Consider the following 14,610-nt stretch of genomic DNA (forward strand, 5'->3'; position numbering starts at 1 on the left):
GTAATATTGTCTAGTTAATAGCATGATAATCACATTGGCAATATGAAAAAATGAATGTAACTATTTTATGAACAGGTTCTCATGAATAGCTGAATTTTGGTAGAATACCATTTAGGAATATATTTTCATTAAATTTCCCCCGAAGTCAGCATTTACTGATTTATTCTGCTCACTCCTTTAGGACAGTTAAAGAACCTCTATTTTTCTCAAGGCTGGTGAAAATAGTCTAGGTACTCTGGCTGAACCAGTGCCAAGATGCCAAGACCCATGGCATTACTAAGAGACCTCCTCACTTCCATTTCGCTTATGAAAGACGTGTCAGTACAACCCTGGAGTGAAACAGCCATCCTGCCACCTACCTCATGTAGTCTTTCACAGTCATTTGAACCATTCCTTTTTCAGGAAAAGGAACTGCAACAAAAAAGAGGAGATGAGCTTAATTTCCTTGTTTTCTCATGGAATACTTTTCTCACCCTCAACTGAGCCAACATGGGATTGATTTCCATATGCAAGATGGTTATCAACATGAGATACAAGGCATCTGTACCAAACAAGACAGAACATAATTAATGGCTAAATTGTGTGACAAGCCCTTGAGGAAATGGGGTAGTTGCTCAGTGAAGAGGGAAGTCAGCAGTGAATGAAGTAGTCAGCAAGGTTTCATGGAGGAAGAAGTACCTGTCTTGGATTTTTAAGAATGGGAATAACTTGATAAATGGAAGAGGTATTGTCATTAAAGAAGTACCTGTCTTGGATTTTTAGGAATGGGAATAACTTGATAAATGGAAGTGGTGTTGTCATGAAAGAAGAGGGTCTATAGCAAGGTCAAACGTAGTGATACGGCTAAGCTGATTAGATCACAGGACATTTTGGGATATTCTCTCCTGGTACATAAGATTGAGGAGCAAGGACAGACAATACATGAAGGACCCAGCATACCTGGAGTATCTTCCATTAATATGTACCACCTAATCCTTACAACAGTCTTATGATTTAGCACTTACTCTTACATTTCAGATAAGGAAATTGAGACTCATGGAAAGTTGAGTAATGAGCCCATGATCACACAGTCAAAAATAGCAGATCCAGGAATTTATCATTACCTTTATTATGTATTATAGCGATAATAAGTGGGTGCATGCCTAGTCGTGTCTGACTCTTTTTGTGACCCCAAGGACTGCAGCCTACCAGGCTTCTCTGTCCATGGAATTTTGAGGCAAGAATACTGGAGTGGGTTGCCATTTCTTACTCCAAAGGATAGAACCCTTGTCTCCTGCATCTCTTGCACTGGCAGGTGGATTCTTTACCACTGAGCCACCTGGGAAGCTCATTATAACAATAATAAGTTACTATTTATTTAACATTATCTTTGTGTGAAGCAATGTACTAAGCATGTTACATGCACAAAATTTATCCATGAAACAAGTAGCATTCATTTCCACTTAACAGAGAAGCAAACTGAGGCTCAGAGTAAGTGAGTTTCCCATGGTCAGTAGGAGGCAACAATTTATTTTTGATGGTGCTGTTGTTTCAAGACACTACACTGTCAACAGACTGTCTGTAGCTGACCTGAAAGTCAGAAAGGTGAGTTTATATGTATGTGTCAGGACATGGAAAACCACAAAAAGTTTTTCAGCAAACAAGTACATGTGAGAAAGATGATGCTGCAAGTCCATTTGCCTGGTTAGTGGTGCTGAGGACAGAATAGAAGAACTACATGTCGGATGCCAGAGAGGCCTATTCAGGGGCCGATGCAGTACTCAGAACCTGTTTCGTGAGATAACCCTGTAGCAGACATCTGCGCTTTCAAGGTGAATGACCATTATTATAATAAATATGTGACATTTCTTATCTGACTCAAACTTATGAACCAAATTAGAAATGAACATAGAGTCCAAATTCCAGTCTTTTTTGCCTGTTATATCTATAGTTTTAAAAATATGGGTTTTAGCAAAGGAATTCTTTTACAAATTTCCAGTAATTTAATTATGTAAAAGGAGTGTTGTTCTGGACAAAGTGGATTACCACTTAGCTCTTCTTTTACCCTGTGAGTCACCTCCAAGATCCACAGTTTGAAAAACATCATCTGTTCAAATCTCTCATTTCGGTGTGTGTGCGTGCTAAGTCGTTTCAGTTCTGTCTGAATCTTTGTGACCCTATGAACTGTAGCCCCCCAGGCTCCTCTGTCCATGGGCTTCTGTAGGCAAGAATACTGGAGTGGGTAGCCTTTCCCTTCGCCAGGGGATCTTCCCAACCCAGGGATTGAACCCAGGTCTCCCACATTGCAGGCGGATTCTTTACCAGCTGAGCCACAGGGGAAGCCCAAGAATACTGGAGTGGGTAGCCTATCCCTTCTCCAGTGGATCTTCCTGACCCAGGAATCGAACCAGGGTCTCCTGCATTGCAGGTGGATTCTTTACCAACAGAGCTAACAGGGAAGTCCTGATAGAGCCACCTGGAAGGCAGTACTAATCCATGCTGGACTCTTGCTCGCTGAATTCAGCCTCAGAGCTGCTCAAATCATAAAACCAATGCCAATTGATTGAAGTTGTCACATGGAAAGAAAGCCTATTTGCCGCTTTATTAATCATGTTATAGACGCAAGCACGGTATAATTTTTGGTAGTCATGTTGTAATGACTTGATGAATTAAATAATAGGTTGTCCAAAATGAAAGGTTAAAATAAATATTTATCATTTTAAGCAGTTATTTTTTTCTATTTCTCTCCCCCCTTTCATCTATTGCTTTGCATATATCTTACAAAGTCAGCCTCCATTTGTGCTTATCCAGAGAATTTTGGAGTTTCTGAGCAGCATTTCTCACATAAAATATTCTAGAGTTCAGGAATATCTGGCTTCATATTCTGCCAGTGTCACCACTCTTGCCACTACATCAGTCTTTTCTGGTTGTTGGCTATTGAGCTGGATTTCCTGGAACTTGTGAATGAACGTGTACATCCAGACCAGGGGGCTGACATTGTGGTCACGGAAAATTGCTCAAACTGTCAGAGAGGAAATGACCCGTTTCAGATATTGATGAAAAGAGTTAGCACAGCCTTGTTGGGTTTTTAAAAGCCATAGCCCCATAGAAAATCTAAGTCATCCAGAAACTACCACGTCCCTTCACCCAGGGCTTCCTCATGGGATTCTAGTGTCCACACAGATTTAGTGGTCATGTTCCATGGATCACACACCGCAGCTCTGCTGTCCAGCTTCAGGACTGATCTGGTTGCCAGGAAACCCAGGGCAGCCCCACAGGGGAAAAGGAGCCCCTAAAGATAACATATTTTCTAGGGAATGTGCCAAGTAGACCTGCTAGTTCACAGTGGGGGAGTCTTATGGTTTGATGACACACATATGAAAGCCTTACACAGTTATAGCATCAGCAGGGGAAAGGCTTTCTCTCCTTCCACTTTATGGCTCCCTTTAAGGCCCAGACATTGCTGATGATTAGGGGCTGGGCGAGATGTTTGACTCTCCTTACCCAAACCCCACTCTCACTAATGTTCAGATACAGCTTTTACATCTTTTGTTAGACTCATCATCCTCTTTCGTCTTGATCTTGTTTAAAATGACACAACGTCAATCTCTATCCAATATATTCAGATGCGTAGACTTCTCTGCTGCCAAGCTCAGATTTAAATTCACTAGATAAGCCTGATTTTTAAAATTACAATACAATGATCAGAAATTAAGCAGCTTCACTGGTTTCATTTCCGTGTTGCATCGGGGCTCCCAGTGTCCTAGGAGACTAAGGGGCATTTTCAGTGTTGTTATGCATTTACCTCCTGTGGTGACTGTGGAAGCAGCAACTGGCCTTAGTGCTTGGACCCAGACAGTTGAAACTTGCACAGGACAGCGTGAGACTATTATTCTATGCCTGCCTGAGGGCTTTTTGGTTTTAGTTTTTTTTTTGTTTTCCGCTTCATTGATGTATAAAGTAAATTTCCTAGAACCTGAAGACAGGCTTGTTAGGGTCAGCCCCTTGCATTTTTGCCTGTTTTCAATAATTAGCCAGAAGCTGGTAGTCTAGTTCTCAGGAGCATTGGGATTTTCATTAAGACCCAGAAGATCCAGCAGCCCCAGTGCAGTTCTCTTCAGGGCAGCCTCTGTTAGGCGACCCGCTCTGCAGTTCTCTGGTCTCTTCTAGTCTGCCTGGTTCATTAGCACTCACCTGACTGGCTTCTGGAAGCATTGGAGTCTGGGACCTCTAATCAGAGCACGAATTTGACACCCAGGGAATGTCATCATGGGACAGACAAACTGCTCCTGTTACAAACAAACTGTTCCTCAAGCTTCTGCAGGTAGAAGAAGTGGGGCTATTACAGATGGGCCTGTGTTCACCACATAAGCCTGCTGCTGCTGGTGGTTTAGTTGCTGAGTTCTGTCCGACTCTTGTGACCCCATGGACTGCAGCCTGCCAGGCCCCTCTGTCCAAGGGATTCTCTGGGGAAGAATACTGGAGTGCGTTGCCATTTCCTCCTCCAGAGGAAATGCTAAGTCCCTTCAGTTGTGTCCAACGCTTTGCAACCTTATGGATTGTAGCCCACCAGGCTTCTCTGTCCATGGGATTGTCCATGAATACTGGGGGCAAGAATACTGGAGTGGGTTGCCATGCCTTCCTCCAGAGGATCTTCCTGACCCAGGGATTGAACGTCCGTCTCTTATGTCTCCTGCATTGGTAGGCGGGTTCTTTACCACTAGTACCACCTGGGAAGCCCTTTTTACTGCTAGGCCTCCTCAGTTCCACACTGGCTTCTTCTCTGGGTGTTTGGTTCTGTATTTTCTCCATTTCTTTGTCTTTCCAAGATAGTACTCTTGTTAGGTTTTTTAAAACCAGATTTTACTCTCTAAAGGCATGGAGGCAACAAAGAAAAAATTAAGGTCCTCCTATTTTCGAGATTCCTAAGGGCTGATCTGAAGGAAAATTAAAGTGAGAAAAAAATTTCCCTGCTCTACTGAATGCATCCCGTTGCATGGGTTAAAATGCCAGTTCTGATTCCCTTTCAGATACTTGAGTCTCCAGCCATCCTCCCTACTGTTAGGTGGACTTCTGCCATCTGAAGCAGCAGACACTGCACTTAACCCTGCAAAATGTATTACTGGAGAAGATGTAGTGAGATATGCAGAAGGCACTAATTAGCACCTTTATTGGCTTGGAAAGCATTTTTTATTTTGGTTTTCCTAAGCATTTCTGACTGATTCATGGAAGACATTTGGTTCTTTGGAATATCGTCCAATAGACTAATCAAATTACATTTTCACAGGGCTCTAAAATAATAGCATTCTGCAGCTTTCTGTATATTTAACTCCTGCATGACCAAGAGAGTAGAGGCAGTTAAAAGGGTTTGTTTGCCTCAGCTGGCAATTTATTAAACTATATTCTTACAAAGAAGAAACTCTGGCATTCTCCCTGACCCTCATGCTCAGAACTTTAAAGCTAATTGTGATGCTTTGCTTCTGTTCAACCAGAGAGTTGTTTGTTTTACAGGTGCTGTGGATTCTTCTTCTCTATTCCTCTGCTGACACCCAGCCCAAGCCCTCATCACCTCAAGCCTGAGGTCAGCTTATTCCCAAAGCATGCACCCTCTTCCCAAACCTGAGGTCAGCTTATTCCCAAAGCATGCACCCTCTTCCCATTGCCAGGATGAACACTGGAATCTGTCCTTTCTCTTCTCAGAAACCATTCATCAGTTCAGTTCAGTTCAGTTGCTCAGTTGTGTCCGACTCTTTGAGATCCCATGAATCGCAGCACGCCAGGACTCCTGTCCATCACCAACTCCCGGACTTCACTCAGATTCACGTTCATCGAGTCAGTGATGCCATCCAGCCATCTCATCCTCTGTCGTCCCCTTCTCCTCCTGCCCCCAATCCCTCCCAGCATCAGAGTCTTTTCCAATGAGTCAACTCTTCACATGAGGTGGCCAAAGTACTAGAGTTTCAGCTTCAGCATCATTCCTTCCAAAGAAACTATTCATAACTCAATACAATAGAGATGGCAAATGTGAAACACCTGCTTCAGTTCCCCAAGGCAACACCAGTGGAATTATTAGTTATTATTTATGACCCTCTATTCAGGTGAACAAAGATACGGCTTCACCGTTCTACTCAACACAGACCCCAGCTGCACTACCCATCCTTTCCCTGGAACCTGAGATGATACTTCTTTGCCATGTCTGTGCTAAGAAAGGGTGGTACTCTCTTTCTGGATTTTAAGGCATTTATAAACTGATCACACCTTATTTGACAGAAAAATATCTCCCTTTGCTCTTAGCATGAGACCTTCTCTCTAGTTGTACCATCTTCTGCATGCTCTCCTGCACACATTCAGTTTGCTTCTCATTCTATGCCTTTGTTCAAGCTCCTTGAACAAAGGTTCCTGGTTCCAGGAAATGACATTATCATCCTTTGTCTCTTTATTTTTTCAAAACTATACCCCCCTTTGTTTGGCTAGTTCAAGTCTCACCTTTTCTTTGGAGATTTCCCAATCTGAATAAATCATCTTTATTATGGACCAGTTTTTACTAAGATATCTTTTTGTTGACTCAGTCAGTTCAGTTCAGTTCAGTCGCTCAGTCGTGTCCGACTCTGCGACCCCATGAATCGCAGGTTTTGGGAAATCAGCTGTGTTAGAGATGATTCTTGCCTCAGTGATCTTTACAATTTTGTTAATAAGACGGATCATATCTTACTAATTTGAGGCGGTACAGACCAAGTGTCATAAGCATAGAACCCATGATGGATGTGACTGGTGTTCAGAAGACAATTTGAGTCTCTTAGGGCAGATGTCAGGAAGGGCCTTACAGAGGACATGGGACTTGGGTAAGATCTCAAAAGAAGAATGAGAGGTAAACAGAACAAGAAAGACTTTAAGACAGGAAGAACTGGATGAAGAAAGAGAATGGACTAGGGATGTAATGAGAGGAGATAAGACTAGACAGTCTTGTAGAAAATTGGTATAGGTTATATTCATACTGTAATGGCCCTGAAAAGTCAGAGTAACATACTTGAGAGCAGGAGTCATATATTCTACATCTTTGCATCCTTCACCTTGCACAATTCTCTGCTTTGAATGCTTTCATTTGAAAAGCATTATTTTTCAATATGTTCATCTCTAACACATTTTCTAACAATGTTTTCAAAGGGAACATCTATTATGTTGCACTGGATTTACTTTAATCTATTCCTATAATATAGGTCACAAATTTAGAACTTGATTTAGCAAGTTCTTATTATTAAAAAAATTACTCTGGAAAGGGATAGGTTTACTCTTCAGGGACCTCTCTGAGAAACAGTGAAGAAATGTCTAAATAGTAAAAATGACAAATGAATTAAGCACCTATCGTGTAATCTATGGCATGGAGCAGAACTTTGACAGAACCTGTCTCGTGCTGTTGAAATTGGCTCTACTTTTTTCACTTGCAGTTATGTGTGGTTGTGTTATTAAACAAGAATATGATATATAAAACTGCATGTCAGCTCACGCTTTGGGTGTACATGTCTGCCCAGGTAGCATCAGGATGGTGTGCTCCACAGGCAGACAGAGCTGATGTTGGATTTGTTCTCTGTGGGGCCGTGGGTTTGCCACACATCAGCTCCTCCCTTCAAGCTTTCTTATACAGTTTTACAGTGGAATCTGGGAGTAAGGGTGAGTCAGCAGCCTAAGAAGAGGACCCTTAACATCCATGACCACAATCCCTGTAGCACTACCAGTGACCCCAAAGAGGCTCTGAATGTCCTACTGTGTCTGTGGTTAAAGGAAGGTCTGTGGATCCTTATGGAGCCCAAGCCAAGAATCTGACTTGTTTGCCTGTGAAGTTGGTGACCAAGAGGAGTTAGTCTGCACCCATTGATGGTGGTTCTTAGAAAGGAAAAAGAGAAGGAAACTGAAGGATACCCATGAGGCTCTTTCCTGTAAGTTATCCATGTGTCCTGATGAGAGGTTCCCTGAAGATACATAAAAGGAGACTGTGGGACCACTCCACTAATATGCACTAATGTTTGTCAGAAGACAGGGGAGAAAGTACAAAACCATACCTTGCGAAGGCTCGGGATATAAGTAGTATGGGCAGATGTCCAACTTTTGGTAATTCTTAACATTCATATGGAAAGAAGGAGCAAGGGCCTTAAGGTAATTTTCATAAAAGGAGCAGCCCAAATGATTTCTATCAGTAAGTGAATCTGGGTAAGCAATGTTTCAATGAAAGAGACTTCAAAGCCTCAAGAGACAAGGCCCTAGAGGGAGCTGCAGGCTCTGCTGATGGCTCTGAGAAGCCAGGGAACGTGTCACAATCACCTGAGGACATCTTGGTCACTGGATCATTCCCATCAGCCAATACACCTGGCTGTAATAGCTCTCATCCCCAGAAGAAGAACATCTGTCTCCACCTCTCCTCCAGCTATCGTTTTAGTCACTGCTCCCTTTTGCCTCATCACGCCTCCAAATACTTTTCTGTCTCCACTTCCTCTACTCCCATTTCTCACTTGAAGGTCGTATAACCAGCCTTTCTCCCCAACTATTCCTCTGAAATAGCTCTTTTCAAGGTCACCAGTGACCTAATTACCAAACAATTCTCATTCCTCATCATATATAACCCGTTAATGACAGTTGACAGTGTTGATCATCCCCTCCTTGACACCTTAACTTTACTCATCTTCCAGACACTTTTCTCTTTGTCCTCGTTTTACTTCATGACCTTCTCCTCCTCTTCCTCCCTTGCTGGTTTTTCCATATCTCTCAGGCTTCTTCTCTGTCTCTATGCACTTGCTTGGTGACCGTATTTGAACTTCTGGGTTATCATCATCTATCTGCCATCTAGACCCGAACAGTTATCTATTACTTCCTAGACTTTTCCCCTGAACTCGAGATTTGTATTTCCAATTTGTACTAATATATCCCTATTTGGGGCTTCCCTTGTAGCTCAGTTGGTAAAGGATCAGCCTGAAGTGTAGGAGACCTGAGTTCAATTCCTGGTTGGTAAGATCCCCTGGAGAAGGAAATCGCAACCCACTCCAGTATCCTTGCCTGGAAAATCTCATGGACAGAGGAGCCTGGTGGGCTGCAGTCCATGGGGTCGCAGAGTTGGACACGACTGAGAGACTAACACTAACTAAACCCTATTTATTAGTATCTCTTTAGGTTTCTGTTAGGTATTTGAATCATAGATGCCTAAAATTGCATCTCTTACCTCAAGCCTGATTCTTCTATGTTCTTCCCATTCCAATAAATGACCATGCACCCTGCCCAAATGCTTGGGCAAAATTCACTGCAATCATCCTTGGCTTTTATTTCTCTCTTTTATATTCTACATCCACAAGCATATCCTCTCCTACCTATATTCCAAATATATCCAGAATCTAACACTATTCTCTGCAACATTTGCTATGGCCCTGGTCTATACCCTCACCTTCTTTTCCATAAGTTATTTCCTTAGCCTCCTAACAGGGCTCCCTTGTTCCACATTTTCTCCAACAGAATTTATTTTCCAAATAGCCACTACAGCTGTCCTGTTAAAAAGAACCAAGGCTATGCCACTACTTTGTATAAAACATTATACAAATATTTTTGTATAAAACATTTTCCCTCTGAGTAAAAGAAAGATTTTTACAGGGATATAGCCCTAAATTATGTGACCTCTAAATAGTTCTTTAACTCATATATCTTTGCTGTATTCCTTGCTCACTTAGCTGCAACTATTTAGGCCTCCTTGCTATTCTTAGAATACAGAGAGCACATCCCCATCCCAGGGCCTTTGCACATTCTGTCTCATGTGCCTGGAACAGTTCATCCTACAAATAAGCAAATGTCACACCCCTTCACTTCATTCAGGTAGCTGCTCAAAGGTACTTTATCTGAGACATTTAACCTCACTGTCTATACTCCAGTCATATTAATATTTATTTTTTATTGTGTCTATCTCCACTGCATCTTTTTTCTTCAGTATCTCCAATCTTAATGGAGTATTCAGTTTGTAGGAGTCAGTCTATGCATATTTGTAAAATAACTGGAGAATGGAATAAAAGGGAATCTGTCAGAAGTTTTGTGTACTTATGGGTGTGGAAATGGAGTTGATAGCATATTTGTTCTCTAGTCTCCAGACTAAGTCTAAGACTCAAAGAGAGATATGGGTTGCAGGAAGAAGCTGAAAGTTGATTCCCATCATGAGTTTTGTGTGACCCAGAACATTAGTGATGCTACCTAGGTCCACACATGCAGTATAATAGAAAAGAGTGTCTCCATAAATTCTGTAAGAATTGGAGCACCAGAGGAACACAAGAAGAACGGACACTCAGGAAGTGATGAGACATGAACTGTCCACGTGTTGACACCCAGGAAATTCTGTTAGAGTAGAAGCAGTGACAGTGGAAGTCAACTCTTTCATAAAAGTATGTGAGGCATCTTCTGTTGGCTCCCAGAAATACTAATATTTACAGGGGATACTTTACAATAGACCCTGTGACACCAAGACAGAGGCAATAATCTCTCAGAATTGGTGGACTAATTTCATTGTAATGTAATGTTTACCCACAGGCTGGAGAAATCTGAGGCAAATTTGAGTTATAGGAGTTATTTATAGATTAATTTCAGAATATCTTTTTATATCTTCCTCTATATGTTTTTTAGTTAACAATTTTAAAATATTTATGCACCTCAAGTATAAATGAAATAAGGTTTTATCAGTATAAAAAAATCCTAAATTTAGGAAGTGTCCCTTTTTGCTATCCAAACTTGGCTCACAGAAATAAGGAAAGTCTAGGGAGAAAATTAACAGCCATAGATTTACACCGGTATGCAGTATACTGGTTTCTGGTAAGAAGAGAATAAACTTCGAAATCAAACAGACTTGAGTTCAAATCACGTTTCCACCTCTTTGGCTTTATGTGGTTTTGGGAAAATCTCTCAACTTTACTGAGTCTCTGTTTCTTCAGTATTTAATGAAATTAATCAATCACCTTGTTTGAGGAGTATGTCATAATAGTTTTCAAATATGCAATAAGCACTTGATATATGATAATTATTACTCATAATAATCAGCATTATTATAACTTTTGAGACTGATACGTATAGAGATCAGAAACCTAGTGAGCCTCAGGAAAAAACCAGAATTTTCCAACTATTAAGCATTAGTTTCTTAGTCATGTCAATTTTCTAAGAGCTTAGTTTCTTATAATTTAAAATTTCTAGAGTTAAGGTAGAATGACTTATGACTTGCCAGAAAATTCTCTGATGCATCTTTTTTTTTTAAATTTTAAGATCCAGATGTGGCCATTTTGTATTTCTACATATACTTGATTGACATTTAAAAATTAGCACTGTCTCACTTTAAGAAATTTAAGTTCAAGAGAACTGAGCTGTGGCCCTGAAAGCTGGTACAAGAGTCAGAAGATCTGGAAGGGGAAGTGGTTGCCAGGAAGCTGGCACACTCTGCTAATGCTTTGACTTTTCCAGCAGGGATGCTGATGCAGAGCTTTCCTCCCAGGATGCTCCCAGGGGCATCCATGCATAACACGGACAGTAATTCATACTATACTCTAGAGAGGCCAGGTGGCTACAGAGTCAGACAGACCCATGTTCAAATCTCAACTCACTTTCCTCCTGACTGGTTACTTTGAGCAAGTTACTTAACCTTCCTGAGCTTTATTTACCTCTTTGCAGAAGTTAATAATGATGATATCCGCCTCAGAAGATGGTTCTGGTAAATGAGATAATATGCATATAGAGTACCTAGCCTGTGTGCCCTTGACATGTATTAATTTCTTTCCCCTCTGAGTTTTACTGAAGACGCTGAACTGCCAAGGGTTAGGGGGCTTTACCTAGCATAACGGTGGTGAAAAAGATGGGTCAACCAGATTCCAGCTGAATAAAAATTAGAATTTAGGGAGCCACAGAGCATCATGAAAGCCAAAGAATCACCATAAGAAGCCAAGACCTGACCTTGGCCATCTCAAAACAGAGGAGGAAATCAGCAACAGGGCCACTGAAACCTTATTCCACCTCTTCATTTTATCTGAGGCCCACTAGAATGCTTTCCATGAGAGGTACAGGGTCACGTGAAAGATGAGCAGGCACCTGGATGTTGTTGCTGTTTTAATGAAGAAAGCCTCAGAATTATCACTGAGAGAAGCAAACAGCAGAATGATTTCTGTTTGTAGTTGGTTGAATAGTATCCACCCAAATTTCACTTCAGTATTTGAAATGTCACTTAGAATATAGCCTTTATCTGGAAACAGGGTCTCTGCAGATATAACTAGTAAATGCGAGGTCATACTGGGTAAAGGTGGGACTTAAACCCTAAATCCAATGACTGGTGTCCTTAAGAGAAGAGAAGAAAACTCAGTGGGGAAAGTCAGCCATGTGAAGACAGCAGAGGATGCAAGGATGAAAGGGATGCCAGGGTTGATGGGAGCCACGAGGAAGAGACCAGGCAGGCCTCGTCCCTAGAGCCTTCAGAGAGAAAAAAAATAACCTTGCTGACACTTGGTTTCAGATCTTCAGCCTTCACAACTGTGAGAGAATGAATTTCTATCTTTAAGCACCAGTTCAGTTCAGTTCACTCGCTCAGTCGTGTCCGACTGTTTGTGACCCCACGAATTGCAGCATGCCAGGCCTCCCTGTCCATCACCAACTCCCGGAATTTATCCAAATTCATGTCCATCAAGTTGGTGATGCCATCCAGCCATCTCATCCTCTGTCGTCCCCTTCCCCTCCTGCCCCCAATCCCTCCCAGCATCAGGGTCTTTTCCAATGAGTCAACTCTTCGCATCAGGTGGCCAAAGTATTGGAGTTTCAGCTTCAGCATCAGTCCTTCCAATCAACACCCAGGCATGATCTTTAGAATGGACTGGTTGGATCTCCTTGCAGTCCAAGGGACTCTCAAGAGTGTTCTCCAACACCACAGTTCAAAAGCATCAATTCTTCGGCACTCAGCTTTCTTCACAGTCCAACTCTCTCATCCATACATGACCACTGGAAAAACCATAGCCTTGACTATACGGACCTTTGTTGACAAAGTAATGTCTCTGCTTTTGAATATGCTATCTAGGTTGGTCATAACTTTCCTTCCAAGGAGTAAGCGTCTTTTAATTTCATGGCTGCAGTCACCATCTGCAGTGATTTTGGAGCCCAAAAGAATAAAGTCTGACACTGTTTCCACTGTTTCCCCATCTATCTGCCATGAAGTGATGGGACCAGATGCCATGATCTTCGTTTTCTGAATGTTGAGCTTTAAGCCAACTTTTTCACTCTCCTCTTTCACTTTCATCAAGAGGCTCTTTAGTTCTTCTTCACTTTCTGCCATAAGGGTGGTGTCATCTGCACATCTGAGGTTACTGATATTTCTCCCGGCAATCTTGATTCCAGCTTGTGTTTCTTCCAGCCCAGCATTTCTCATGATGTACTCTGCATATAAGTTAAATAAGCAGGGTGACAATATACAGCCTTGACATAGCCACCAAGTCTGTGGTAATTATTTATGGCTGCCCTAAGAATGAACGCACCACTCTATATCATAGTGGGATTGTGGGAGTTTTTTCACGATTTTCCCTCCAGCACAGACTCCTTTCCTTTCTCTACTTCAGTTCCTTTTGGTTTCACCAGTTTTCTCTCTGAAACACTCCTCATGACCTTCAGGTCTCCAGTTTCTGCTACTACTGTTGTAGTTTCCACTTCCTAGTGCAGGGTTTGGCTTCCCTGGACTTGGGATGCCTTGAGCTCATTGTGGTAAAACCAGCACCCAGAGAGGCTGAGAGGATGCCTGCCTGCAGGCTCTTCTGCCCACCTCTAACCAGCTGTGACTAAAAATTGTGGCACTTGACCACTCAGATTCTTCACCTGTGAAACATAGATGAACACCAGCCTTGCTAGGCTATTGAGCTTAAAATATGATAGATGAGGAAGGGCCTTGTAAAAGTGAAGGCTCAATTAAACTTGTAAGAAGCTATTCCATTATTATTAAAAACCTTACTAAAGACAAAGACCCTGGGAAATAGAAACCGTGTGTGTCTGATCTCAGAGTCATTTTGTTACCCCTTCTTTCCTTCACCTCATGCCTTTATTTCATTGACTTGATTCAGAGGAGGAAGGTCCGTGATTTGTCTTAATTCCTGGGAAGTGAAGTTTCTAATACATTTACTGACAACCCCAGAACTGGTTGCCAGACCTCCAACTATAAACTGGGAAAGATGAAATATCAGAGGGATCTGAAATGTTGACTATATTTCTTAACTTCCTGTCTTTTCTTGAGAATGAACTATCAATAACAAAGGTTCTTAAATTCTACTTATTGGCAAGCATCTTTAGAGATTTTGGCATCATGAAACTTTCATATTAAAAAAAAATAAGCTTGGCGAAGGAGGAAATTTTAATGATATACCTAGATTTAAAAATTCTTAAATTTAAACTGGCTTGTAGCAAATGGTCAATCTTAATTTAAATGGCAGTGAAGAAAGTGAAATAATTAAAACCAGCCAAGTAAGTAACAATTAGAATAATAATTTTCCCTCTAGTCATTAAATTCTTGTTTTATGTCATTTTTACATATGTTATTTAGGGCATTTCATCAATTTTTAAACACATTTTTTTTCACATTTTAACAACTATGAAATCAGGATG

The 14,610-nt window shown here is 41.4% G+C and overlaps 1 protein-coding gene across 1 annotated transcript in view; it reads right to left on the reverse strand.

Annotated features, from left to right (window-relative positions):
• ITPRID1 (ITPR interacting domain containing 1) overlaps positions 1–14,610 on the reverse strand; it is an 89,350-nt gene that overhangs the window by 71,746 nt on the left and 2,994 nt on the right. Inside the window, exon 4 of the mRNA XM_055589370.1 lies at positions 360–411. Within this exon, the coding sequence (XP_055445345.1) occupies positions 360–411 (52 nt within the window). The remainder of the gene's footprint in view (positions 1–359; positions 412–14,610) is intronic.

This window comes from Bubalus kerabau, chromosome 8 (assembly GCF_029407905.1).
Source record: "Bubalus kerabau isolate K-KA32 ecotype Philippines breed swamp buffalo chromosome 8, PCC_UOA_SB_1v2, whole genome shotgun sequence".
NCBI classification, from domain to species: Eukaryota; Metazoa; Chordata; class Mammalia; order Artiodactyla; family Bovidae; genus Bubalus; species Bubalus kerabau.